The sequence below is a fragment of the Bipolaris maydis genome (assembly GCF_028858645.1).
Source record: "Bipolaris maydis strain C4 unplaced genomic scaffold PSV08scaffold_7, whole genome shotgun sequence".
NCBI lineage: Eukaryota > Fungi > Ascomycota > Dothideomycetes > Pleosporales > Pleosporaceae > Bipolaris > Bipolaris maydis.
Window position 1 is genome coordinate 583,007 of NW_027093863.1, and position 25,092 is coordinate 608,098.

At 51.8% G+C, this 25,092-nt stretch overlaps 6 protein-coding genes across 6 annotated transcripts; 4 read left to right on the forward strand and 2 right to left on the reverse strand.

Moving 5' to 3' along the window:
- Positions 1 to 2,606: 2,606 nt before the first annotated feature.
- PSV08DRAFT_298103 (uncharacterized protein) lies at positions 2,607 to 3,229 on the reverse strand (the record flags this gene model as incomplete). Its single annotated transcript, XM_066092621.1, has 1 exon — positions 2,607 to 3,229. A coding segment is annotated over one exon (273 nt), but the record flags the coding sequence as incomplete, so codon positions are not given.
- On the reverse strand, positions 3,163 to 5,575 carry PSV08DRAFT_247396 (uncharacterized protein; the record flags this gene model as incomplete). Its single annotated transcript, XM_014227255.2, has 4 exons — positions 3,163 to 4,399; positions 4,498 to 4,772; positions 5,115 to 5,225; positions 5,273 to 5,575. The coding sequence occupies 4 exons, from the start codon at positions 5,573 to 5,575 to the stop codon at positions 3,163 to 3,165; spliced, it is 1,926 nt and encodes a 641-aa protein (XP_014082730.2).
- A 7,555-nt stretch (positions 5,576 to 13,130) lies between these two features.
- On the forward strand, positions 13,131 to 14,501 carry PSV08DRAFT_223297 (uncharacterized protein; the record flags this gene model as incomplete). The annotated part of the gene is made up of 2 exons (XM_014227254.2): positions 13,131 to 13,760; positions 13,812 to 14,501. Exons 1-2 carry the CDS (start codon positions 13,176 to 13,178, stop codon positions 14,499 to 14,501), a joined length of 1,275 nt encoding a protein of 424 aa, XP_014082729.1. The 5' UTR covers positions 13,131 to 13,175.
- A 1,912-nt stretch (positions 14,502 to 16,413) lies between these two features.
- Positions 16,414 to 18,355, forward strand: PSV08DRAFT_223301 (major facilitator superfamily domain-containing protein; the record flags this gene model as incomplete). Its single annotated transcript, XM_014227253.2, has 3 exons — positions 16,414 to 16,653; positions 16,780 to 17,966; positions 18,019 to 18,355. The coding sequence occupies exons 1-3, from the start codon at positions 16,528 to 16,530 to the stop codon at positions 18,353 to 18,355; spliced, it is 1,650 nt and encodes a 549-aa protein (XP_014082728.1). The 5' UTR covers positions 16,414 to 16,527.
- A 659-nt stretch (positions 18,356 to 19,014) lies between these two features.
- Positions 19,015 to 19,957, forward strand: PSV08DRAFT_42266 (uncharacterized protein). The gene is made up of 2 exons (XM_014227252.2): positions 19,015 to 19,045; positions 19,098 to 19,957. Exons 1-2 carry the CDS (start codon positions 19,022 to 19,024, stop codon positions 19,911 to 19,913), a joined length of 840 nt encoding a protein of 279 aa, XP_014082727.1. The 5' UTR covers positions 19,015 to 19,021; the 3' UTR covers positions 19,914 to 19,957.
- A 549-nt stretch (positions 19,958 to 20,506) lies between these two features.
- Positions 20,507 to 24,172, forward strand: PSV08DRAFT_42271 (TUP1-like enhancer of split-domain-containing protein). Its single transcript, XM_014227251.2, has 5 exons — positions 20,507 to 20,616; positions 20,697 to 20,771; positions 20,849 to 21,064; positions 21,115 to 23,868; positions 23,952 to 24,172. The coding sequence occupies exons 1-5, from the start codon at positions 20,580 to 20,582 to the stop codon at positions 24,056 to 24,058; spliced, it is 3,189 nt and encodes a 1,062-aa protein (XP_014082726.1). The 5' UTR covers positions 20,507 to 20,579; the 3' UTR covers positions 24,059 to 24,172.
- The last annotated feature ends 920 nt before the right edge of the window (positions 24,173 to 25,092 follow it).

The following is a 25,092-nucleotide window of genomic DNA, read 5'->3' on the forward strand; positions in this document are numbered from 1 at the left end:
GAGGTTCGGCTTCGCTTGGGTTGCTGTGATGGGTTAAGGAAGAGGGGTCCAGCAGAGTGACGCGGACGGGGTTGGGGTTCATGCACGACAGGAAAAGCACCGGCCAAGCGTTTCGAAACACACCGTGCACCGGATGGTCTAGGCTTGCCAGTGAGCTGGACTTGGGCTTGGTAGACTTGAGCGTTGGGAGCCGGCCAGAGTTTTGACATGTGTCTAGGTCGGTACGCTAGATGCGTTCGCATCTGGTGAGGCAGCCAGGGCATCAGCTATCTCGCCTAGCCGCCCGTACTACCTACCCTATGTCAATGTACCGTGCCGCGTATTGGCCGCGACGTGTTGGTGGCACCAGACGACGAGCCGCCCGGGACATGGTGATGGCGCTGCGACATGCTCGGATGGACAAGGAAGCTGTGCATAGGCTGCACAAGTCATCTGAGTGAGAGAGACATTGGCGGGCGGCTACTTTGGGTTGGCAGCAGCAGGGAAAGAGCATGGAGATGCGTTCCTGGGCATACGCCAATGCCATCATCACACTCAAGGTGCCACCGCATCACCCTCAGCCGCAGAGAAGAGCATGAATGAACAACCGTGTCCAGCACGTGCAAGGCCAACGGGCCAAGGCCATCGGCATGTGACACGCGCCATTCATCCGGACAGGAACGGAGCAACAGAGCCACTGCCGCGGCGTGTTCCAGTAGACGGATTGCGTGAAACCTTGCAAGACATCTTTGTCCCATCTTACACGCATCTCGTACCGTTTCCCGTCTTGACATGCGAGGAGCAACAAAGAAGAGAAAAAAATCAAAGACTCCATGTGCCCTTCCCCAGCCCCTCTCCCTCTGCTGCTGTTCCTGTCAGTTCCGAAACAACAAACGCATGTTGTGACGCAGCGACTGCGCAAAGCTGCAGCCTAGCACCTGGGGGGGTACGTAAGGATGTCCCAGGAACAAAAGGGGTGCGGGCGGAAATATAACCAAGGAAAGCAGTAAATGCAATAGTTGGCTATCAATACGGAGCGTTCCCGTGTCGGACCACTGTTAATCTGCATCCCCGATCCCTGCACTTGGCAAGGCAAGGGTGATGGGCTGGAAGGATGGTGGTGGTAGTGGTGGTGGTGGCAAGGAGGCTGAATAACCGCAAGGGAAGGACGCGCCGCATATGCGGCCGCGACCACGGTAAACCTTCTTTGATCCCTGGAAGACCAACGACGACCGCTTGAGGTAGGTATAGAGAGAGAGAGGACAGACAGGACCGTGGTGGCCTGTGGCGCCGCCCAAGTGGGTTTCAGTCGCAAGAGGCTACCAAACTTTGTTCGCGCATGTCGGCGTTGATGGAATCCTAGTCAGAGTAGCAGTAAGTAGTAGAGAGCGAGCGAGTAAGGTATGCGCCGTTTTGGCATCGCACACCGAAGAGGGAGGGTGGGATTGGGCCCCAAGGACACAGTGTACACAAGCAAGCACACACATGCACAAAGGGGACCCTTGGGCCTCGCCACACCCTCACACACACACACACACACACACACACACACACACACACACACACACACACAAAGCCCGCCCCCAAACCGCTTTGTTCCTCCCGCAAATAGAGCAATCAATCTTTTTTTGCCCCTCGCGGCATACAACTAATCACATTGGCAATCTCCCTCAGACGGAAATGCGCAATCTTGTATTCCTTCTGGTTGATGACATGTTGATTTTGCGAGGGTGTGTGGGTGTGTGGGTGAGAAGTGCAAGGGTTTGTTAGTTTGCGATAGGCTGGCGGGCGGGCGGGCGCGGGAAAAGAGGGCAAAGACAAGGCAGCAGCAGAGGAGCGAAGGACCAACAGGCAAAGCAAACTGCTGCTGCGTTCCTTTGCTTTCTCACCGTTTATGCATTAGCCCATGACCTTTCTGGTGCATTCCTTCCCGCCGCCTGCGCCAACCCGCCACAAGGCAGCAAACGAGCGGCAGGGCGGTACGAGATGGACGCAAGGAAAGATGAAAAAGCAAATAACAAGACCCGTCCAGTCGTATGTTGCTTCTTTGGCCCAGCCGCGGCTTGCAGGCCCTTTCCATGCACGCCCGCTTGCTTCCTTGAGGCTGAGAATGCGCTGACGGGGGCTGCATGGCCAATCGCTATGGGTGAAGGCGCAACGGTTGGGTTTTGGCCGTGCATCATGGTGCTTACAGATGATTCATCTTGGCTGCTCGAGTATGAGTGTGATGAGGGTGCGAGTCATCATGGTGCGACAAGCCTATTACGCCAGCCAACCTTCTTTCAACTTTTCAAAAACAAGAGAGGGAGGGGTAAGGGTACGTGTGTCTGTGTGCGCGTGTCTGAGTGTGTGTGCCACCGCACGGCTGTGCTGGACACGCAGCGACCAAGAAAAAAGCACGTGGCAGACGACCGTTCGGGCGTGCGATAGGTTGTCTGCTGTCTCGCATTGCTGTGCGTGCTGTGCTGCATGCAGGGGCTGCCCAACCCCAAAATTCACCCTTCACAACCATCGCAACCCGTGCGAGGAATGCGACATGCTCAGTTTGATTGCCTCGCCACACCATGACTCACAGACATTCACCTGTCCAAGGGGATACGACATGCACAAAAGACTGCTTTGGTAATGGCCAGAGTAAATAAAATTTGTTACATAACAATAGAGTGGTATGGCGGGTATCCTAGTTTTGACCGTGAGGCACCAGTCTCGTAATAGAGACTGTCTGAAGAAGAAATCTCCCAAATCTAGATGGTCCAACCTAGAAGACAAGACGTGGTAACCCAGTACCAAACACAACCTGAACACCTTGCAGAACATAAAAACCAAAAAAAAACAGTAAACGACAATACCCGGCTGAAAACTGAGAAGAGAGAGAGAGAAAAAAAAAAGATACAAGAGAAGGGGGGATATCATAGTGCAAAGCAGACTTTTTCCTGTGATTCGCCCAAATGCGCAAAAGACCCAGTAGTGTTGTACAGATGCTGAAGCAAACGAAGAAACAATAAAAAACGTGCAGCGAGATTAACAATTAGTAACAGCAAGAAAGGGTATCTCGCAGTAATGTCAAAGTGACGCGCAAAGCAGTGCCGGTAATCCAAAGGGGGGAGGGGGTATACCCAGACAGAAAAACGCCAGCGCAAAAGCGTCCAGGTATAGAGTAAAGAAAACAAAAGGTATTCGATCCTAGGCGGATGGATATCGTAGGATGTCTTCGCAGTTGGCGTCGAAGCGCATCGACCAGAGACGCATTCCAGTCATGAGCTTCTCAGTCTTCTCGAGTTCTCGGTCGCGCCCAAAGATGGACTCGACAAACTCCTTGCCGCTGTTCTTGCCCATGGACACGGGCTTTTCCTTGCCACTCTCCTTCTTGGCCGCCTTCCACATGTAGTCCTCGCATACTTTGAGCAGCTTGGCGAAGCGGACCCATAGGCGCTCCCCACTCTCGAGGAAGTCTTCGACCATTTCGTGGTTCTCCTTCTTGCGGATCTTGGGCATCGTCTCGTCGGCTCTCTTGACCTTGCCAGCGAGCTGGATGAGGAGGAGCCACAGCTCACCTGCCATCTCGGCGAGAGGCGTGGCAGGACCGTAGTGGAAGACGGTCCAGTCGTAGATCCACTTGCCAAGCGAGTTTGCGTCGAAGACGGACCCTAGCAGCATAATGGGCTCTTCGGTAGGGTCCCAGTTCTTGTACGAGTAGCCGGCAGGAATGCCAGCGCGGCGCGCGTCTTCTTCGGTGGCCTTGGGGCTAGTCTTTGTTGGGGCTGGCTTCTTGGGCGAGGCGGCTGGCTGTCGTGTCGATGCAGAGGCTCGTCGGGGGCGGCTAGACTTTGGTTCTGGATCATAGATTGGGACCTGATCATAGTAATAGCGATCAGCATCCCCTCGGTACATGTCGTGGCGCGCGTACTGTTCGTACGGCGGCGGTGGGTAATCGTAGACGTCGTAGTCGCATTCGTAGCCGTAGCCTCGGTCGTCGTAGACAACTCTGGTGTGGACCTGACGTGCCGACTGCGACGGACGACGCTTCCTCTCGCGATGACTGCGCTTGAGAGGCGGGACGTCTGAGTCGCGGCGATGCCGACTTGGAAGAGTGTAACCGAAATAACTTACATATTCGGGGGTGCCTCGCGGCGTTGCGTGGGTGCGCGGGGCAGCAAACTCGGCAGCGCCATAGTGGGGCACGGCTCCTCCTCGAGGCGAGGCCGTGTATTGTTGGTACTGTGTCGATGGCACGGCGTGCGATGCCCGGCGCGAGTGGCCAGAGACCTTTGGACTGGCTCGTGGTGTGGCCATCTGGGGGGCGTGGCGGGGAGAGTAGTAGTTGGCGCCGGGGCCGGGCGACATGGGCGGCGTGGTGCGGTGGTAGTCGTAGGGCATGTAGCCCGGAGGAGGCGTGGGATACTGTGGTGCGTACATGTTTCTGGGGGGGTTGTGGTGAAGGCGTCGGAGTGGTGACTGCGAGGCGGGGTGGTGGTCTGGGAACGGGGGTTCGAGGGCTCAGGCGGGTGCCTGGTTCACCTGGGGATGTGCAGGGCAAACGAGCTTCTTCGCGCGCGGTGGTAGAGGGCGGCGGAGGAGGAGGGTGCAGCGACGGAGGGGAGGAGAGGGGATATCCGGGCCGGCGTGCTGCACATTGGGTGTGGAATGGAGGCGATGCTAGAGTCTGCCAGAAGGATCCAGAGGGCAGGATCCTGAAGTGCGGGCGTGTGTAGACGGGGGCGTCTGGAGTGCTTGGTAATGGGGTGGTGAATGTTCGGGCGGGCACAAGAGGAAGCGGCGGCGGGCTCAGCCTGCTTTTCAAACCACAGCCGTCACTCGCTCCTTGGGCGCGCGGACCTCAGCGGGCGCCCATGCACCCTAACGCACCCCCCCTGTCGCGCCGTTCACCAGCTAGTGCAGGCCAAGGGCTCCCATGCTTTGGCCTTTCCCCCGTCGCCGGGTCAGATTGACATGCAGGCCTCGCCGCCGTACTTGGCCTAGCAGTGCCCGCCAGTCTAGTATTCTGGGAAACCGAGCCCCGAACCCTCCACGTCCTCGCCCTCTCCCCAGTCTCACGGCCGCTTTGCTCTCTGCCCATGGCCGCGGCGCCGACCCACGCACGGCTGTGCGAGACACCAGCCAGGCGGCCAGCCTACCCGCCCACGACGGCCACGGCGACAGCGGCGTTGCATTGCTGCCTGATGTGCACAGAGGCCTTGGTAGCAGGCAGAGTGGCGGCGGAGCGAGCGGGCGGCATTGCGCTCAGCCTGTTTTGAATTTGTTCTGTTTGGGGTGGGTAATATTGGAAACATACTACGTTGCTCGCACTACTACTATATATCCGTAATCCTGGACCGCCGCTGCCAAAGCCCGCCCACGACACATGCCGTGCGCCAGCAGCTCCTCCAGCTTCCAGCGCCCTCGACTCAGCCGCCCATGGGCTGCAGCAGTTCTTGTTTGCTGATGAGCTGACCTGCGCCCGCGCTCCTTGCACTCGCTCGCTCGCTCCACCAAGCCCATGCCCACCCCATCGCAACAACAACCCGCAACTACAGCAACAGCAAAGGCCCGCGTTGGGCTCGCTGCAGTGCGGATGGGATGTGATAGCACGGCCCATTTTGCCTGTACCCGCTGGGTGGCCGGCCGCGCCCTGGCACCGGCGCCCGTACTCCCACATGGTTGTCGTACGCAGCCAATTCCGCATTGACCGACCACCTCCCCGACCACCATCATCTACTATCCACCGTTTCCCTCTGCGCCACTCGATGCCTGTCAACCATTCTTTTCACTGTCCACCTTCTGGTGCACCATCTCTTGCCTAGCACAAACGCTATCCTGTGCCCCTCGTCGCCGCACCCGCCTGCTCATTCTCCAGCCCATCCATCCGAAACAACCGAAGGTCCACCAATTCAACGTCGTCCCGCGGCGCTTGGGGGAAAGGCTATCGCCGACTAGGGAGGCCCTGTCGTCGCTTGAGAGCCGCACTCGTCCTGCTCGCTCGGATCCCTTCTCGAACTTCCCTCGCACACACTCTCCCAAGCCTAATTTCCCGCCCGTGAAAATTTTTTTCCCAATGTCTCACTGCTCACCCCCCCCAAGTTGCTGGCTTGTGGCGCGCGTTGTTGTTTACCGCTACTTTCGACCTTACTGCACTCTCTTCCAAGGCATATATCCTACTCTATTCCGTGGGCCCACTACGGCTGCATATCGCGCCAGCGGGGCCACAATGATTCGATAGCATTTCGTCAACAGCAAAGCAAATACTCGCGGCAGCATGGTTTGATCTCCCCGCGCACACTCACTACGGCTTGATAAAGCAAGTTCGCAGCGCAAGTACCTCTCTGCTTGCCTGTGACTGGCTGTTGCGGAACGCCTATATCCGTGGGGCGCATGAAGCCAACGCCCGGGTCGCACAATGCCTCGTTTCTCCCGTCAACATGCTCCTTGCAATTTCTCGGCACACAGTTCTCACTGGCATTTTTGCCTGAATTGTACGTCCCCATTGGACCGCATCGGCCCTTATCCTGGTGGCTCATCGGGTTGCCTCCCTACCGAGTCCGCACACACAGCATTTTTGCATGTTCAAAATTCACTGGTCCCACTTTGCTATCAGACAACTCACCGTGCGTATTCCTTCGCATCCATCAGCATCATGCGTTGCTATGACTCCTCCTGACCTGCAGGAACTGTTTTACTCCGCTCTCGCATGTCGCCATCGTCATGGACTCGTCTCCAAGTGAAGCTGCCCCTCCAAGTGGAGCTGCCTGCTGTATGCAGCGCAGCGCGTGAATAAATCCCTACACTCGTCGTTGTAAAGACCCATCTCTTTAGCACCTCCCAGATACCGGGTGGGCTAGAAGCAGCTGCGACACCCATCCATACTAACCATAAGCGCTATGACGCATCGCTCAGGTTTGCGCAGCCCTATCGTCTGCAGACATCACACAGCAACGTCGCACATTCGTTGGACGCCGACGTTAGTCTGCCACGACACTGCAGGCTGAGTGCAGCTGCCGCCTACCTGCGAGCTGTCTAGCTGCATAACGCGCCACCCAAAATATCGCGTACGGCCCAACGAATTGCTCGCCCGTTCCGAACGCAATACACTGCTTGCGCAGCTGGGTTTTTTGGTCGTGTGGCGGCGTGGCGGTGCAAATGCTTGGCATGGGCGCTCCGAGTCACATGCTCTCTCACCAGCTATGATATGATCTACCTTGCAGGGATGCCGCCACAAGCGAGACTTGAATACCTTCTTCCCCTGTGGCGAAGCTTTGTCTCAACATCACGGACGAATTGATCCATGTAACGCGCAATACGTACGTACTCTTTTCTCGCCGACGACCCATGGCAGTCTTGGGCTGACGTCCGATGGCTGCCTTCACGGTGATCCTGGATCCGCTTCGCCCCGCGCGTCGCCTCTATCGATCGGCCTTGTTACCGCCGGCGATTTATTGACACCCGATTTGACCGCTTGGACTGTGTAGTTGAAACGCCTACAACTTGAACAACGACTCAAACAACACAAAAACCCACAGTCAATCACGAGGCAGAATCAGCTGCTTTGTTGAGTCTGTGGATGTTGCCTCTAACCACTAGAGCTTTTTCTGTAAATGCGCCCGCTCACGAGTCGATAGCCGCCGGTTGGTCAGAAAAAATCACCTTTTGAGCGGTGAGTCATGCTAAAGGGAACAAGCTTGTTCATTTAGCGAGCACACGAGCAACAGGGCCTCACCCGCCAGCATTACGCATTGACAAGCAGTTTTACATTTTGACAGTTGGGACCTGTATCCGCGTCATAGCTTTTCTTGTCCACCGCTATATTACCAAGGTGCAAGGTTGAAGCATGCATGTTGTTCGAGGTTCTGCAAGCCACCAGTACAAGATCAACACCATCCATTCGCTGAACATGTTGTTCCGGCAACGGGAGGACCCTCGGTTGCCGCGCTCAAATGTTGATTCTCTGAAAGACGGTGAGCAAAGTCAAGGTCCTCTGCATGTCGTTCGCTACTATCCGAGGCGGCGGCTCCCATTCCCTGTACCTGCTTTCACGCCAGTCAATCATGCCTTTCTTTGCAAGAATTCCCACTTATATCTTCCAATAGTTCAGCAAACTTGAATGAAGCGACAGAGATCTCCATGGCCCGCATCGACATGCTACCCGCAGAGATGCGCACAACGGTCTTTCTCCCTTTTGTGGGAATTGAGCGGCACGAAAGCGACCGTGCTTCACGATGCCCGATTATACTTGCTGCCGGGAGCGTCTCCCAACATCCGGCCACCAATAGCAATATGACTTGTGGGGATGGCGACAAGCTGAAAAAGTCAAAATGCAACGGCCGACTACATATGTTTACCGCAAGACTGTATGGTGTAAATGGAGTTGGCGGCACGTGTCAAGCAACAACTATGATATGAAGCTTGGCTGCCACTAAAAGCAGTCATTGATTACGTTTGGGTGTCCCAACACGCACAACAGGAGCTCATCAGCTCGACCTAAGTCGCCTCACCGATGTTTAGTCTCGGGTCCACCCGGTATAGCAGTGAGGCAATACTCAACACCGCGTGATGTATGTACGGGCTTTCCTGGTCCAATGTGAGTATCCGGCATTTTACGGAACAGTGGTGACACCCCGACGAAAAACGGAATTTGATGGTCAAACTTTCTGGGCTTACGCCGAGCAAATTTCAAGTTTGTTACTATCAAACAAAGTACCGAACTTGCATAGTAGGCCGCCTTAATTCCCTTCATTCTATTCCCTTTTCCGTCTAGGTAACAAGTACCCCGCACCCGAATCCATCCAGCCTCTTTTTTTTTCTTTGCGTTGAGCTATGTTATGCTGTTACTAGATTGCAGGTTTCGGCAGTCGGCTTTGTCTATGCATCCAAGTTTTCTTTTTTTGGTTCTTTTTTATTTTCTACGGTCCGGAAAAAGGCTACGGCACTGATCGTTGATAAGATCGACTTTCTAAACTTTGACACACATCTCTATTATACACGGACGCCAAAATTATGCAGGTGATCACGCGATACGGGGTGGAACTCTTGGGTTGGAATCACGGTAGTGTGGGGAAATCGGCCTTACTTGCCTCGTCTTTTTTTGGTCAGGACGTTTTTATTCTTCGTTCCTCGTGTCGGATCCCGAGATTGTCTGTGCAGTAAAATGGATTTTGGAAGGGTTCATGCATAATACCTGTGCTACATTTTGGTAGTTTTACGTTATAGCCCATGCCTAGTTGTTCATGTCTAATACATGGTTGCGGTAAGATATCTCAAAACGCTTTTCTCGTATTCACAGATCTGCAACAAGTTAGAATGCCCACTTCAAGTTTCTTGGATTAACCCGGACCAGTCTCCGCTTTTGTTGGCTATCATCTGGCTCTTCATGTTGTCTTGATCTGCGGTTTTTGTTGGAGCATCATGTTAGTTACATATATTATGTGAGGCGCTCACCGCCGTAGTGGCATCATTGCTAAACGCCGACAACAAAAGCCGGACTTAACACGCACACACCGACAACACCCAGGATCTAGTACTATTCATGTGTTTGCGTTATATAAACGCATTATGCAGAGTTTGATACGGATCAACTGGGCTGTGCAAACACCTGCTTCTTCATTCTGTTGATATCAAGGCAGCCCCGATAGCCGCTTCATTCATTCATTCATTCCCCCACTTTAACACATGTGCGTCACATGGCGAATTACCGAACGTGGAATCACTTATTCCATGTCACTTTGCGAGTGCAAATACCCTCTGTTATAATAACCAGGGCAAAAAACCGGGTGAAATAAAAAAAAATCATGTCCATCCTTATGCTATAGGCATTTTTTTGTTTCGTTTGAAACACGCGCTTTGTTCCTTCGTATAGCATACGCTGACAACCTAAATTTTTGCCACTTATACCAAATGATTTTATCGTGTTTATTGGAAACAAAACGAACCGTTTACCTGTGCGGATTTTTCAAAGACGGCGTTTTGGAAGGGGGGGGGGGGGGGAAATTAGGTCACTTGGTCTGGATGGGATTAGTCGCAGCTCAGATTATATATATATATGTATATATGTATGTACATGGTGTGAGAGTATGGAATAGGGTTTGCGTAGGACTCGTTTAGAAACAAAAAAGACAATAAGATTTAGAAAAGGAGGTTTTGGTAAAAAAAAAAAAAAGTGTTTGAAACTGCGCAGATGGGAATTTCCCATTGCTCTCGGCGATTTCTCAGGGCCTTGATGCATGTTTTTGCTGCTGGTTGGGAACGTGTAGGGCATTACGAAGTACGATATCGGCAGCAAAGCAGGCATGATTTCCGGGGGGGCGGGGGCTGTAGGGGGGCCAGTGCGATGCGTATTTGTATAGTGGCAGACTGCGGTTCATGGAGTAAGGAATGGAATATTGGGATATATATCTCTGGTTGCACCACGAAGAGAGCAATGTGAAGGTTGTGACACCACTGAGTTGGATGCAAGTACGATTAGTTGGCGTGCGAAGTGAAATCTTGGGGGTGATCGAAAAGGCGAGTTGGAGTTTTAACGCAGTGGCTTGAATGGGTTTGCTAGTCCTAGTATTTTGTTGTTCAAGGGGGGTTTGAAAGAAAGTCTGACGGCGAAAAAGAGAGAGAGAGAAAGATATGGAGTGTGTGTGGGTGTGGAAGGAGGATGAATAAGAGTCGAGATATTCCAGCACTGTTTTGGGAGTTCGCATGAGTACTTTGAGAATCACGCACTACTGGAGAAGTGGTTTCAGGGAGAGCATGATGATTAGCTTGAAAGATTGATCAGGTACACTTGAAGTGTATGTCGTCACGTTGCCCAAGTGAAGCAAGGGGCCTACAGAGATAAACAGCTAGTCGTCAATGTCTTAACATCACACGTGACATGCCTACATCTTCTTCTGCTCATGCGTATTGCTTCGTGGAGTGTACTTGCTGCTGTCGCTCTCTGAATTAAAGGTGCTGCCGACTCTTCAGACCGCCTTACTCAGGTTCTAATACCAGCTTGTACGGGCCTTGATAAGTTCATACAGATTGAACACGAATGGGTTAGAGATTTCAGCACGGGGTTTGCTACTCAAGCTTGCTATCAAAAACGTTACATCCACGTATGAAACAAAAGCTCATGTTTGATTGAGAACATTGGTTATTGCTAGGCAGCAGGGATGAGAACAGGTACTATTGTGAGAGCAGAAAGTGTTATGAGAGTCAGAAGTGGTGTAAGTTGTTCCAGGTGAATGCTTTTTGTATTGTTCAGCAAAGCGCAAGGGAAAACAGAATTGGATACTAATATATGCGTGTCGTCTTTACATGCCTTCCTACTGCGGCTGGCTTACTTGGTGCATAAGGGAGTCGAAGTGGTTCGTAGATGAGCGGGCTAGAACATTTTGAGAATTATCGACATGCGCTTATCTTGGAGGAGGAATTGAACGATTGGCTTAAGGCTAAGTTTCCGGTAAGTTAACTGAGAATCTCTTGGAATCACCTTGGAGGAGGGTTACGTAAGGGGGATCGGAAGTGATTTTAGATTAGAATCTCATATTTTGCATGGCCTCAGTGCTCTTCGCCGAAGAGATTTGGTAGTGTGATGTTTACACCTCTCATTTTTGGCGACATCTTTGAAGGAAGATTTCCCATCTCAACGGGGGTTTTTTTTTCAGGATTATTACGGCCTTTGTATCCAGTAGAGCTTACGTGAATTTTTATTTTCGCGGATATTAAGAAGATTGAGAAGTACGGCGTAATAGGTATCCTACCCTACCGGTAGAAGGTAAGTATACGGAATTCACCGAAACTAGGAATGGGTGGCATAGATAGGAGTTTAAGTACCTTGTGGAACCGCTCACCCGATTCTGAAAACCTTCCATCATGGTTTCCGGAGCGGTCGAACACAGTCCCTTTGTGACTTGCTGAAAAGAAAAGTCACTTACCGAGGCTGGATAGTGTATAAATACTTGATAAGAAGAGTAACTACTATGCAAAACTACACAATTGACGGCTCGGCGTTACTGTAAACTTCAATTGCCGTGATTCACGTTGGCAAACATGTAGTCTGAGGTATGTGGAATCGGAAATGAGAGCCCATATGGCTGTCACATGAGAAAGAGTCTCAAGCTGTGCTTCTCGGACTGACTGCAACTGATTATCTCCAACAGTTCGAGACGAGGCAATTTTTTGTCACATGTACAGGTCACTCAAACTGGGATAGCATAGTCGTGGAATTTGGACCATCGGTGTGTCAACTCCGTGACACGCGGACATGTTACTTCATCGAGGTAGAGCAAGAAGTGCATGGTATAGTTACCCTGGCGGACATGGCCTATTTGGAGTAGTATGACGAGGTTGATTCGCCTACAGAGCCTTACCATGATGCAAATTCTTCGAGATGGGTCATTTCTGTTCGCGAAATAAGATTGCCTTGTCTTCGCTATCAAATTAGCAGCCACTGTGGTACTCTTTGAGTCTAGATAGTGAGGTAATAATGCACATGGCCCGCAGACACCTAGATGGACAGCTAGGCATGATTCATGTATGACACGTCAATCACGAGACCTGACTCGAGTACGTGCTCGTGTCTGGGGTTGAAATGTCACGCCCCAATGGTGGGGCGATTGTCGTCGCGGTCCGCCAACACCAGGAACTCAGGGTTCAATGTCGACGACCGTCTTCACATGCGATTCAGTCCATGAGCCCCCCAAACCGCCCCGTTCACCCGAAAATAGGCATTATGGGATGATTTCATCGCTTCTTCCGGGTAGTTTTCTTGTCCGCACACCAAAAAGCTCGCCCGACTGCCAAATGAGCGGCCGGCGGAGGGGAAAGGCAAGCACGTGCTCAATGTTGAGGTTGAGCATCAGCAACGCTGGCTGCAAGTTGTCCATGTCTGCCGTTAGGCCCACTCGTTCAAGAGAATGCGCTCTTCCAGAGGCCTACAGACGACGATTCCGATGCCCACGCTCCTGTTGTGACGCTCTCATTCGAGGTGAGATGACCGGCGCCATCGATTGACCTATCTGGCCAGCCAATCACAAGGGGGCAGGACACCGCGTGGTCGTGCTTGTTCAAGCTGCGACACAAAAGAGCCCACGCGACACCCCCCCAACAGTGATAATGCGCGCCATACATTGTTTTTATCGCCCTGTCCCCCCTCACAGCCACTCTCCGAGCTTCCTATTTCCCTCAATGCATCCTGGAGGCGTCCCGTGAGCGAGCCTTCCTCCACTCCAATCATGCCTCGCCCAAACCTCCCGCCTACTCCACAACCGTCGACCGACATCACAGGCAAAAATGCCGCCAACGCCCCTCAATTGGAGAGCAGCTTCGACTTACCGCCTGCGGCATTGGGTGGTAGAGGCAGTGTGGCTAGCTCCTCGGGTCCCTCAGAAAATGCCTCAGACTCCTCATACAGGCCGCCGTCTCCATCGTCCCCGGTAGCGACGTCCAAGTCGAGCCATTCGCGCAAGCGTTCCAGCAACGCAGCTCAGCACGGCGTTGTCACCAAGGACGACTATTCTCTTCCTCCTCCGCCTACTCGGTCGCGGAAGATCATCCAGATGAAGCTCAAGGACACTCAAGAGTCACCCAAGGCTTCAGTGCAATCGCAAAATGCAAAGACCACAAGCGCAACTGCCAATGGCGCCAAGAAGAAGCAGGCGAGCAACACCACTGCCGCTGGACGCAAGATTGCACGAAAAACGGCACACAGCTTGATTGAGCGAAGGAGACGGTCCAAGATGAATGAAGAATTCGGCGTGTTGAAAGACATGATCCCGGCTTGTAGGGGCCAGGAAATGCACAAGCTTGCCATACTGCAGGTGGGTATTTGTATTCTATGCTACGCGTCCGCATGCGCTAACAGCTCCAAGGCGTCTATTGAGTATATGCGCTATCTAGAGCAATGTGTCTCAGACCTCAAGACTGCAAACTCAAGACGCGACTCGCCATCATCCACTACATCTTCACTGCCCCCGCCACCTGTTGGACGAATTCACGACAAGGATGAAGACGAAAGGGAGCAGGACGAAGAAATGGAAGACGCTGTACCACCTACCTACGTGGAACAGCCCGCTTCCCAGTCCAGGTACTCTTTCGCAAATGCCTCGCCTGCAATCTGCCCATCAGACCAAAGTGTATATACCCACTCCACCACCACATCTCCGGCGATCATGCCCCATGATCACAACGGGCACTACTCGGCAAACCCCTCCCCCGCGTTGCGACCATCTGACCCACACCATTACTCGCTGGCCCCATCGTCGAGCCGCTCCACTGTAACTTCGCCGACTATCCACCCTTCGCCTGCGTTTAGTGCTCATACACCAACTGCCACATACTTCAGCAATCCATTTCACACTGGACCTCCTAGTACAGGGCCAGTCGCAGCTCCGGGTTCTTCACATGGATCGGCGCATTTCTCCCTCACATCACCAGCACTCAAGCCGCAAGCCGACCGAGAAGACCAAGAAGCTACCGAAGCCCTGATGATGCTAAACACAGATCGCCGAAGTTGGAGCGGCGCAAGGGGTATGAGTGTGAAAGAACTTCTTAGCGGGTAGGACTCGCTTGCACAAGTTCTACAAGGTTTACCTTGATCTCCTATGTACTGGGTTAACAAAAAACGGACGGTACCAGAATGGTTTAGGGCGGATGACTGATTGCTCGTTTGGCGCTGTTGGTATGCTCTGTTTTTCAGCTCCTTGGAGCTTTTTTTTATCCAAAGTATTGTGTGTACGTTAGTGTCATGGTTGTCGGATAAATATGGTCGGAGACAATGTTGGTGTAGATAGGCATGTTCCGAGCTGCACGTGGCAAAAAGTTTAATCAACACATCTGCAACGTTCAAGGCTCCGTGAAGTGATGGGAATCGCCTGGGTCTGGGCAGACATCAAACGCTTACAGTGTCGTTAGACGACTGTCATCCTGGAACATTGGTCTTCTAGAACCATAACAGGTAAGCACTAAACAATTGCCAAGCAGTGGTTGCTGCAGACAAAACAAGCGACCCGCGAGAAAGAACATCCTCTTTCCCCCATTCATGTGGAGATGCCGTTTCCTGATGTGTCAAGCATGCCACAGAACATCGCTGTTGATACTTGACATGTGTGTGTGTGTTGCAACCAGCCTTGAGACGTGTCAAGAACAACCCTGAACAAAGGGAGAGAGCCTCGATACTTGACGTGCACTTTAAGTTTTCCCGCCACCTGACATGAACAGCATCAACCCTTCCGGACATAAGAAAGTCGAAGGGGTTGGGGATTAGGGGTCCGTGCCTAGTCGTTCACGCCAAGTTGGTATTAACGTTTTTTCCCTTAGCTTTACCAGTCATCCCCTCCCTTCCCTTCCTTACCCTTCAGTCTCGATCTTCAAAGCCATACGCTATCAAGCCATGAATCTGGAAGTTTTCAATAGTTTTTTCCACCACATATTGCTTGTAATATATTTTCCTTTTTTTTTTAAAAAAAAAAAGGAAAAGAGAGTTTGGATATAAGTTTCTCCTTCTCGGCTTTGTCTCCGGTGTCTTTATTTATGTCACGATACGGGGAAATAGAGCAAAAGATGATGGGAATCGGAAGGAGAGAGAGAGAGAGAGAGAAGGCCTGTGTGTTATGGCTTTTTTTTTAGTGGGGGGGGGGGGGGGGCGGCAAGGATAGGAAAGTGTGGCACGGACATTGGACAAAGGAACACCCATGTGTTTGGTACACACTACACCAAACGAGGTCCCTTTAAACTTTGGCTCCGCCACATCCGGGACAGAGCCCCCCGTGAATCGCTGGCTATGTATGGGTGGAAAGCTGGGGGACGCGCCACCGCACAGCCAGTAAGCGGGCTATTTCTAAATCTGTTGACTTGGGCATGGGTGTTATTTTATCCGATGGAGAATATTGGGGTCCAGATCGGAAGTGATTGAGATGGGACTTTTTTGGACCCTTGCTTGGCCACTTGCAGCGGTGGTGTAGCATGTCAATTGCTGTTCTAGGCCCAGGGAACCTGTCTTTTCTTCATACTAGAGTACGTTTCGTGTGTGTGTCTTCGTGAGACTGATGGTTTGTTGCTCGTGCACGAGTGCTAACGGATTACATGACCGTGTATCCTAGTGGTATCGTGAGCCTTCGCCTCACTCACGGTCGGAGGTGAGACCCGTTCGTTGTGAACATGTACGAGATCCTGGTCGTTTGTTTTTTCTACATGGATGAACGTGTGAGTTGTGTCGAGATGTTGAACGTGCGTTCATGGGTTCGGTGCCTCCGTGATACCAGCCTGATTCTGGAAATACTTCCCAAGCTCTCGGTGCTTTCTGGGATGCCTTCTGGGATGCCTTCTGGGATGTCTTCTGGGATGCTTTCTGTGAGATGGCATATTGTATACCGTGTCTTGATGCAGCAGGAAAGGTCACTGCTTGACGGGGGGGTTTGGTTGCCATATAAAATGGCCGTAACACTGAGGATGGATTGCTTTTCTATTCTTCACTGCATCTTTCTCTGCTTGTGATTGTTGCTTCAAAGTAATCGTGCCAAGAAGCTTGTTTTTGAAAGATTTGATACCCAAAATACCGTAACGAGTGCTGTAGTTGTTGCCGTCGAGATGGCTGCTTTACCAGAAGACAACCGACCACACTCCAGCAGTGGCTCAGATACAGCAGTGTCGTCGACGTATAGTTCGGATACATACATCTCAGACTCAGAGGGGGAAGATGAATTGACGGAAAAGGTATGAAAACCACCCAAGATCCATCGATTAGTATTTCAGTGCCATCACAACAAAGATTGAATATCGTTATCCCAACACACCATCGGCCATCTCTTCAACGCAACATGGAGTTAACAACTATCCCAGGGAGTTCACAAAGCCGATGGCAATGCAAGCAAAGATATTGAAAAAGGCATCTCAAAAGAGGTAGACATTACGCAAAACGAAATCTTCGTTGAGAGATACCCTCTCTCAGACCTCGACAACAACCTCGTCGGCTGGGACTCGCAAGAAGACCCCAAGAATCCCCGAAACTTCTCCACGGGAAAGAAGTGGCTGCTACTCATCCTAGTAACAAGCCTAACAACTCTCAGCCCCATTTCCTCGTCCATACTCGCACCCGCCACACCATTTATCGACGCAGAATTCGGCAACACATCGCAGATGCTAGCCTCCCTGACCGTCAGCGTGTATGTTCTCGGATTCGCAGTCGGTGTCTTAGTCCTCAGCCCGCTCTCTGAGCTCTATGGACGCTACTGGGTGCTCAACTGCTCGAGCGTTGCCTGGTGTGGGTTTACCTTGGGATGTGCACTCGCACCGAACCTCGGCAGTCTCATCGCCATGCGGTTTCTCGCCGGTATGGGTGGGAGTCCGTGTCTTACCATTGGAACGGGCGTCATTGCGGATGTCTTTGTGACTGCGAAGCGCGGACTCGCGGTATCCATTTCATCCCTGGCTCTCCTCTTTGGACCGATTATCGGTCCCATTTGTGGAGGCTTCATTGCCCAGCGCGTCGGGTGGCGCTGGAACATGTGGATTATTCTCATTGCGGGATCCTTCTTGACGGGCAGTCTCTTTGCTTTCAGCTCTGAGACGTATCATCCTGCTCTCCTGCAGCGCAAGACGCTGCGGCTCCGGAAAGAGCTGGATCGGCCTGAGCTCCAGAATATCATGACGTACGAAAAGGGTGTGGAAGCATTGAGTGTCAAGCGCAGTCTTTGCAACAGCATCACACGCACGGTGCAGATGCTCGTCAAGTCGCCGATTGTGCTGTTCTGCTCGCTTTACATATCTTTTGTATTCGGTCTTCTCATGATGCTCTTTACGAGTCTCACTCCCGTCTTCATCGACACGTACGGTTGGTCTCCTGAAATGACAGGTCTCGCCTACCTAGGCATCGGCGTCGGCAATTGCTTTGGTGTCGCATTTGTTGCAAGGACTAGTGACGCAACGATTGTTCGGCTCACAAAGAAGAACAAGGGTGTTTACGAGCCGGAAATGCGGTTGCCGACTTGTGTATTCTTTGGTCTTATGATCCCGATATCTTTCTTCTTGTAAGATGCTTTTCGCTCACATCTCAATTCGAATACTAACGGACATACATAGGCATGGCTGGACAGCTCAATATCACGTCCACTGGATCGTTCCAATTGCATCACTCATCCCATTCGGTTTCGGTCTCATGGGTCTCTACGCCCCCCTGCAAACTTACATGATCGACTGTTTTCCCCAGTACGCTGCATCGGCTGTGGCCGCCATGGCGGCTCTCCGCTGTCTCGTGGGTGCTTTGTTACCGCTCAGCGGGCCACTCATGTATGAGAAGTTGGGTCTGGGGTGGAGAAATAGCATTTTGGGATTTATTGCTGTGGCGTTCATCCCTGTCCCAGCGCTGCTATATCGATATGGCAAGGTAGTACGGGAGAAGTATCCTGTGAAGTTTTGATTTCAAGGAAGGTAATTGATGGTTAAAGACACCGAAATGGGCTTTTGGATAGAGGGGTGTATTAGACGTTCTTCTACATTTCTTCGTCGGTATTGGCTCTATAGATTAGAGATGGAATCACGAGACTGAAAGGCATTGGTTGGTATGTCCACGAGACTGAGAGTGCTATGAACATCTGCCATACGTGTAAACATTGTCCTTGCAGTTCAAGTTGTGCTCACTGGACCATTGTTCTATCGATGTATTGTGCATTGTTAACACTGGATTCGACAAGGTGCTTATTAAGGTGCTGATCCCCTGCAATCAGTGCCAAGAGAAGGACTCGCCCTTCCAGAAGGGTTGAACTTAGACCCGTCTTTTGGGTGATACCTCCGCTGCTACAGATCGATGCTGATTTCATGTCTGCCGTAATATTTGGATTACCCAATTCAAGTTAGAAAATCAGTCTCAGTTTAATACCCAGATAAAGTGACGTTGAGCTCTTGAACAGGGATGATGCCAGAGTCGTCAGAGTTTCCAATAAATAGATGTCATTCGGACACGGTGAAATGTCATCACGGACAGTGGGCTCCCATGTTGCGGAGCGGACCACCGAGCCTGGTCCGTGCACCGAAACTCAAGCTCCGACGACTTTGTGATGTCGCAGTCTCCACTCGACACTTCATCATGGCCGAGTATTGGAAGTCAACAGTTAGTATAACACGCATAAAATCCTTGGGCACCAGCGACTAACATATTTTAGCCAAAATACTGGTGCAAGTTCTGCTCCACCTATGTAAAAGACACAAAGTTTGAACGCGCGCAGCACGAAGCGACTGGCCGCCACCAAGGCAACATCCAGCGCAGTCTCAAAGGACTGCATCGCGAGCAGGAAAATGAGAAGCGTAATCAAGCGCGCGCGCAGGCTGAAGTCGCGCGCCTGAATGGTTTGGTATCTTCTTCATCGGCTCCCTCGGTCGCGACTGGTGTAGGCGGGAAACCCACGTTCGAGAAGCGACCGGAGAAGAAAGCGACGTTGGACGATAGGAAAAGACAATGGGAGGAGCTGGCGGCTATGGGTATTGCGATACCTGCAGTCGCTCGTGGTGACCTGGCGATGGCGGGAGAGTGGAAGACAGTATCGGAGGAAGTGGTTGGAGAAGTGACCGAGGACGGTGAATTTAAGGCGACAGCTCTAAATAAGGGCGTACGGAAGAGACAGTTTGATGAGGACGAAGAAGAGCAAAAGGCCGCTGGAGAGCTGATCACTAAGAAAAAGGGCTGGGGAAACACTTTCAAGAACTTTCCAGGCAGCAAGGGAGGTGATGACGATATTGAGAGTTTGTTTGGAAAGAAGGAGAAGCCAGCTGTGCAAACACAGACTGAGGTGAAGAAGGAGGAGCCAGATGATGGCGTGAAAGCAGAGGTTGAGGATGATGCTGACACGAAAACACTAAAGGACATACCTACCGCAGAAGAGGCCGCAGCCAAAGCTGCTGAAGTGGTGGTCAAGAAGGAGGAGGGGGATGCACCGGCAGCACCAGCTGTTGTCTTCAAGAAGAGGAAGAAGGCAAAATGAAAGCCTTCACCATCAACATGTAGTGCAGACTGATGGATCAAAGTTGGGTCACCTACTATAGCTGGTATCAGCCCTGTACGTTGCGCGCTCAGTCCCTCCAAGAGCGGGTGACGATCATGATATAAGGGGCGTGCCCCACAGGGATACAGACGCGAAGTACTGGCTTCTCGTATGCTCGGGGAAATGTGGGTGACGAGAGCATAGATATGGTAAGATGATGAGGTTGGGCAGCGAGAGAAAGCGTCTGGGGGTGATGTCGCTTGCTTGGCATCAAGACAAGAATGTACCACGGCCAATAAGACGATTGGAGAAGGAGAGTGTACATATCGCGCTCAGCCGAGGAGCGTGTACCTGTAAGACCTTGAGCTAGGCATGGTAGTCATGTTGTCACATAGCTTGCACAATGTCCAGCGCTAGTACAAATATGATGACCTACTATTGCAACTTTCCCGCCGCTCGTTTAGTTTAACACCCGCTTTTCGATCGACGCATGCACCTAAACCTTAAACCCCTGCCCAAACGTCTGCCAAGTAGCGTCGACTGCGAGTTCGCGTCGCTAACGCTAGACAACTGTCGCGGTCCACCACCACGCCCTCGCCGTCCGCATCCTCTCTTTTCATGGTCGCGTAGGAGCATGCCCGAGCAGTCCGCAATCTTGACGCGACCATGCATCTCATCAAGCCACAGTGGTTGACACATCCCGGTGGGTCCACCTCTGCCCATGCTCTCTGTTGTGCACTTTGCATTCTGCTCTCGTCTTGCTGACATTGGCTCTCGTTCCAGGCGAACAAAAGGACTTTGAAGTATACAGCTGCCACGTCTCCCCCGATGGGTCGCGCCTGGCTACTGCTGCCGGAGGTTCGTTCATCCATCCCCCGGCCTCACCCTACGCGATGCGCTGCCCCCCCAACAAACAGCTGACACACATCACCCAGACGGATATGTACGCGTGTGGTCTACCGAAGCCATCCTCAAATCCAACGACCCAACATATACCAAGCCCAAGCAGCTCGCGGCCGTAAGCCATCATTCAGGCACCATCCATGCCGTCCGCTTTTCATCCAACGGCAAATACTTGGCATCTGGCGCAGACGACAAGATAGTATGTGTCTATGCGCTTGATAAGAATGCGCCCACACACGCGGCATTCGGTGGGTACACATGGCAGACAGGAGAGGAGCAATTGCTGATGGAATCGCAGGATCAAACGAACCCCCACCCGTCGAGAACTGGCGCGTCATTCGCCGCCTCATAGGACACGACAACGACGTGCAGGATCTGGGCTGGTCATTCGATTCTTCGATATTGGTTTCCGTGGGGCTGGACTCCAAGGTGGTCGTCTGGTCAGGCCATTCGTTCGAGAAGCTAAAGACGCTATCCAATCACCAAAGTCACGTCAAAGGCATAACATTCGACCCGGCTAACAAGTACTTTGCAACTGCAAGCGACGACCGAACTATCAAAATCTACCGGTTCAACTCCCCACCGCCCAATGCGTCTCAGCAAGACCAGGTCAACAACTTTGTCTTGGACCACACAATTACCGCGCCCTTCCAAACATCCCCTCTTACCACATACTTTCGCCGTTGCTCGTGGTCGCCAGACGGTGCCCATATCGCTGCCGCGAACGCCACAAATGGACCGGTCAGCTCAGTTGCCATTCTTTCGCGTGGATCATGGGATGGAGATATTAGTCTTGTTGGCCATGAAGGGCCTGTCGAAGTCACTTCGTTCTCCCCACGATTGTTCTACAGGGATCCGCCACGCCCAGAAAAGGATGGAACAATTACGCAACCAACCGTGACCATTGTCGCATGCGCAGGGCAGGACAAATGCCTCAGCGTGTGGAATACAAGCTTCCCCAGGCCATTCATGATTTCGCAAGAGCTGGCAGGAAAGTCGATATCTGACTTGGCATGGTCACCAGACGGAGAGACACTATACGCAACCAGCTTGGACGGCAGCATCATGACACTCGTATTTGAGACGGGCGAGCTTGGATATCCTGCCACGCTTGCAGAGAATGAGAAGACGCTTGCCAAGTTTGGTGCTGGTCGAAGAGTTGGCATCATTGAGGGTACAGATGCGCTACTCCTAGAAGAGAGCAGCAAGAGCGGGGAATTGAAAGGTGTCCAGGGCCGGATGGGTGCATTGATGGGTGATGGCGGTGCAGTCCAACCTCCTACAATTACAAACGGAACCAATGGCATTACCCCCTCGACGACGACGACGACGACGACGCAGACCAACGGATCCTCCGCTGCCGCCACTGCCCCAGCGCAACCGCCAGCTCCCGTTGAGCCCCCTCCGGATCAGAGAGTAGAAAAGCTGAAGCAACGAGTGACAGTCACAAAAGATGGAAAGAAGCGAATAGCACCAATGTTGATGTCGTCTTCATCAGGTGTGGGAGAATCTTCCTTGCCAAAGACACAGCTCCTTTCCGCAACAACAACATCCGGTGGGAGGAGTGACAATCCGCACAACATCCTCGATCTATCAAAGCCGTATGATGGATTTCCAAAGGGTGGTCTGGCCACTCTGCTTATTGGAAACAAGAGGAAGTTTGCTGAGATTGAAGGAGATGAAGACAAGCAGGTCGAAAGGAGATTGGCTGCTTCTGTGAAACCCGGAGGTGCTGCGATAGTGCTCAACAGCGAGAATGGCCTCATTCCGCCTGCAGCTGCACCGCCAAAGAACAACGAGGCGCATGATCCACCCAAAGTACTCAGGCCAGCCATTGTCAATCCATCGCTTAGTTTGGCTCAGGTGCGATTGGCGGTACCGAAAGTCAGGAGCGTCATCGTGCGAACTATGGATGGCAGTGAGCCACCGCAGAGTGGTGTCGATGCCAATACGGGCAAAGCAGATATACCAGACACTGTCATACTAGAAGCGCGCAACGCGAGCGGTCCATCACGGACTGGACGACCGCAAGATCATGATCCAACAAGATTGACTTGTACCAGCAAAGGACAGTCACTTTGGCAGGACTTTTTACCAAAAGCTGTATTGCTGGTAACTGGCAACACAAACTTTTTCGCTGCAGCATGCGAAGATGGTTCAGTGTACGCATGGACCCCAGCAGGCCGGCGGACACTGAACGCCATGATTCTCGAGGCTCAGCCCGTCATCATGGACTGTCGTGGCTGGTGGCTAATGTGTATAACGGCTGTTGGCATGTGCTACATCTGGAACTTGAAGAGCATGTCTTCGCCTCACCCACCTGTTTCACTGGCCCCTATCCTCGACATAGCAGCGTATGCGCAAGGTCCACACCTTACTCGATCGCCTGGTATTGTATTTGCACGCTTGAACTCAGCTGGTCGGATAACAGTGGCCATGTCCAACGGTGAAGGATATGCATATAATCCCGATATGTACATCTGGCAGCGCTTGTCAGAGCCGTGGTGGGGCGTCACCAGTCAGTACTGGAACTCTACGGACTCTTCAGTTGGCAATATCCGCTCGTCACAAGACAAGGCCGTGGCGAAGGAAAAGGACGACAAGGTTTCTCCAGAAAATATCTCAGCAGGTATCATACCCGCTCTCGAGCGCAACACAACGAACCAATCCCTGCTACAAGGCCGCGCTTTCCACCTCCAGCGACTGATCAAGATACTGGTCTCTGCAGAAGGTTACGAGACGTTTGAGAGCAGTGCCAGTGTAGCACATCTTGAGAACCGTGTCGCTGCAGCCCGTACCTTGGGCGCAAAGGAAGAGTACAAGATCTACTTTACTATGTACGTCAAGCGACTTGGCGCCGAGGGACTCAAGGGTAAGATTGAAGAGCTGTTGCGAGGTCTGATGGGTAATCTTATCACCGCTGGCGACGAGGATGGCGATGACAACAACAACGATGAAGAACAACAAGGCGCCAACGAAGCGATCAAAAAGCCATCTGAAATTTGCGGCTGGAAGAAAGAGGACCTGTTGAAAGAAGCTGTCTTGATTCTTGGTAAGTTTTTCTTCTTTGCTATCCTGTTCCTTGGTATACCCCAGATGCAAAAATGCGCCTAATTGCTAACATTGCTGGTTCAGGCAAACATCGCGATCTCCAGCGCATCACCGTACCATACGCGCGCCTCCTTGACATTGTAACCGAGGGTCAGCGCCAGGACGATCAAGCTATGATTACGGATATGTAATATATACCCTCTCCCTATTGTTCCTTATTTGGGTTTGTCTCCAAACACTCTGTGTCTATCTCTCTCTCTTACTATCTAACTGTCCGTCATTCTATCGTTTCCTTCCATCTTCTACTTTGTATTAGATACAGGCAGATCAAAAAGCCGTAGCTTCGTAGCTGGTCCTTGGACATCGTTTTCTTTTTTGAGTCTTGGTCTCTAGAACTCATGCAGAGACAGGACACAACATGTCTTTGGTAATAGGAAAGTGGGTGGTTGGGCGTACTTTGGATTTGTTTGTGGGCTTGCGAGGTTTTGTTGTGCGCAATAACCTTTTGCTCCTAAGGCGACTTTTTCTTTATTATTGTGCTATATTTTGTCGTGCCCAAAGTGTACGTGTGTAGTTGTAAATTATCTTGCTCCTAACTAAATCGGGGAAGACGAGACGAGCGTGGAGGGAGTTTTTGCTTTTTGAATAAAGAAAAAGGAAGAACTACTTATAGTGTTGGCTGTGGATAGATGTGTGTAGATGAGGGCATCACGCACAGATTTGAGGATGTGGATAGGTCTTTAGCAGAGTGAATACAGTAGTAGCATCTAATTCCATGTCAACTGAAATCTACAGGAACTTTTGCATGGGAGATGTGAGTTGATGCTTGTATCATCACGTGTACGTACACCACCTCGTAACATCATAAAAGGTCTTACAGTAGGAATAAGTCTTTGCGAATTATATTTCCACCGCAGCTACTAACGATTATTTTAGCAACTGATTACAATTAAAAAGGAAGACTACTCTAGAGATACATTCTAAGCCCTCGCATTGCAGATGTGTTCTAAGTTATTCTTGCTGTGCACTCTGCGCCACCTTCGCATTTTGCCACCTGGGACAGACACGCAGGCGGCCGAGTGGAGAGTTTCGAGTAAGATATGGATATAGCAGGTCGCTGCTAGTGTCTTCACTGAATTGATGCTGTGCTCCTGGCTACTTTGGAAACGAAAGAGGGGTCCTGGCTTCATGATTGGTGGACTCCAGGGGCGCTGGTCGAACCAAT

What these genes read in the sequence shown, in the direction of transcription:
- PSV08DRAFT_42266 (XM_014227252.2), top strand. Translation starts at nt 19,022, where the DNA reads ATGGCCGAGTATTGGAAGTCAACA. An exon ending in CCGAGTATTGGAAGTCAACA is followed by an intron (nt 19,046 to 19,097) that starts GTTAGTATAACA and finishes AACATATTTTAG; the next exon opens with CCAAAATACTGGTGCAAGTT.
- PSV08DRAFT_42271 (XM_014227251.2), top strand. Translation starts at nt 20,580, where the DNA reads ATGCATCTCATCAAGCCACAGTGGTTGACACATCCCG. An exon ending in GCCCACACACGCGGCATTCG is followed by an intron (nt 21,065 to 21,114) that starts GTGGGTACACAT and finishes ATGGAATCGCAG; the next exon opens with GATCAAACGAACCCCCACCC. An exon ending in AGAAGCTGTCTTGATTCTTG is followed by an intron (nt 23,869 to 23,951) that starts GTAAGTTTTTCT and finishes TTGCTGGTTCAG; the next exon opens with GCAAACATCGCGATCTCCAG.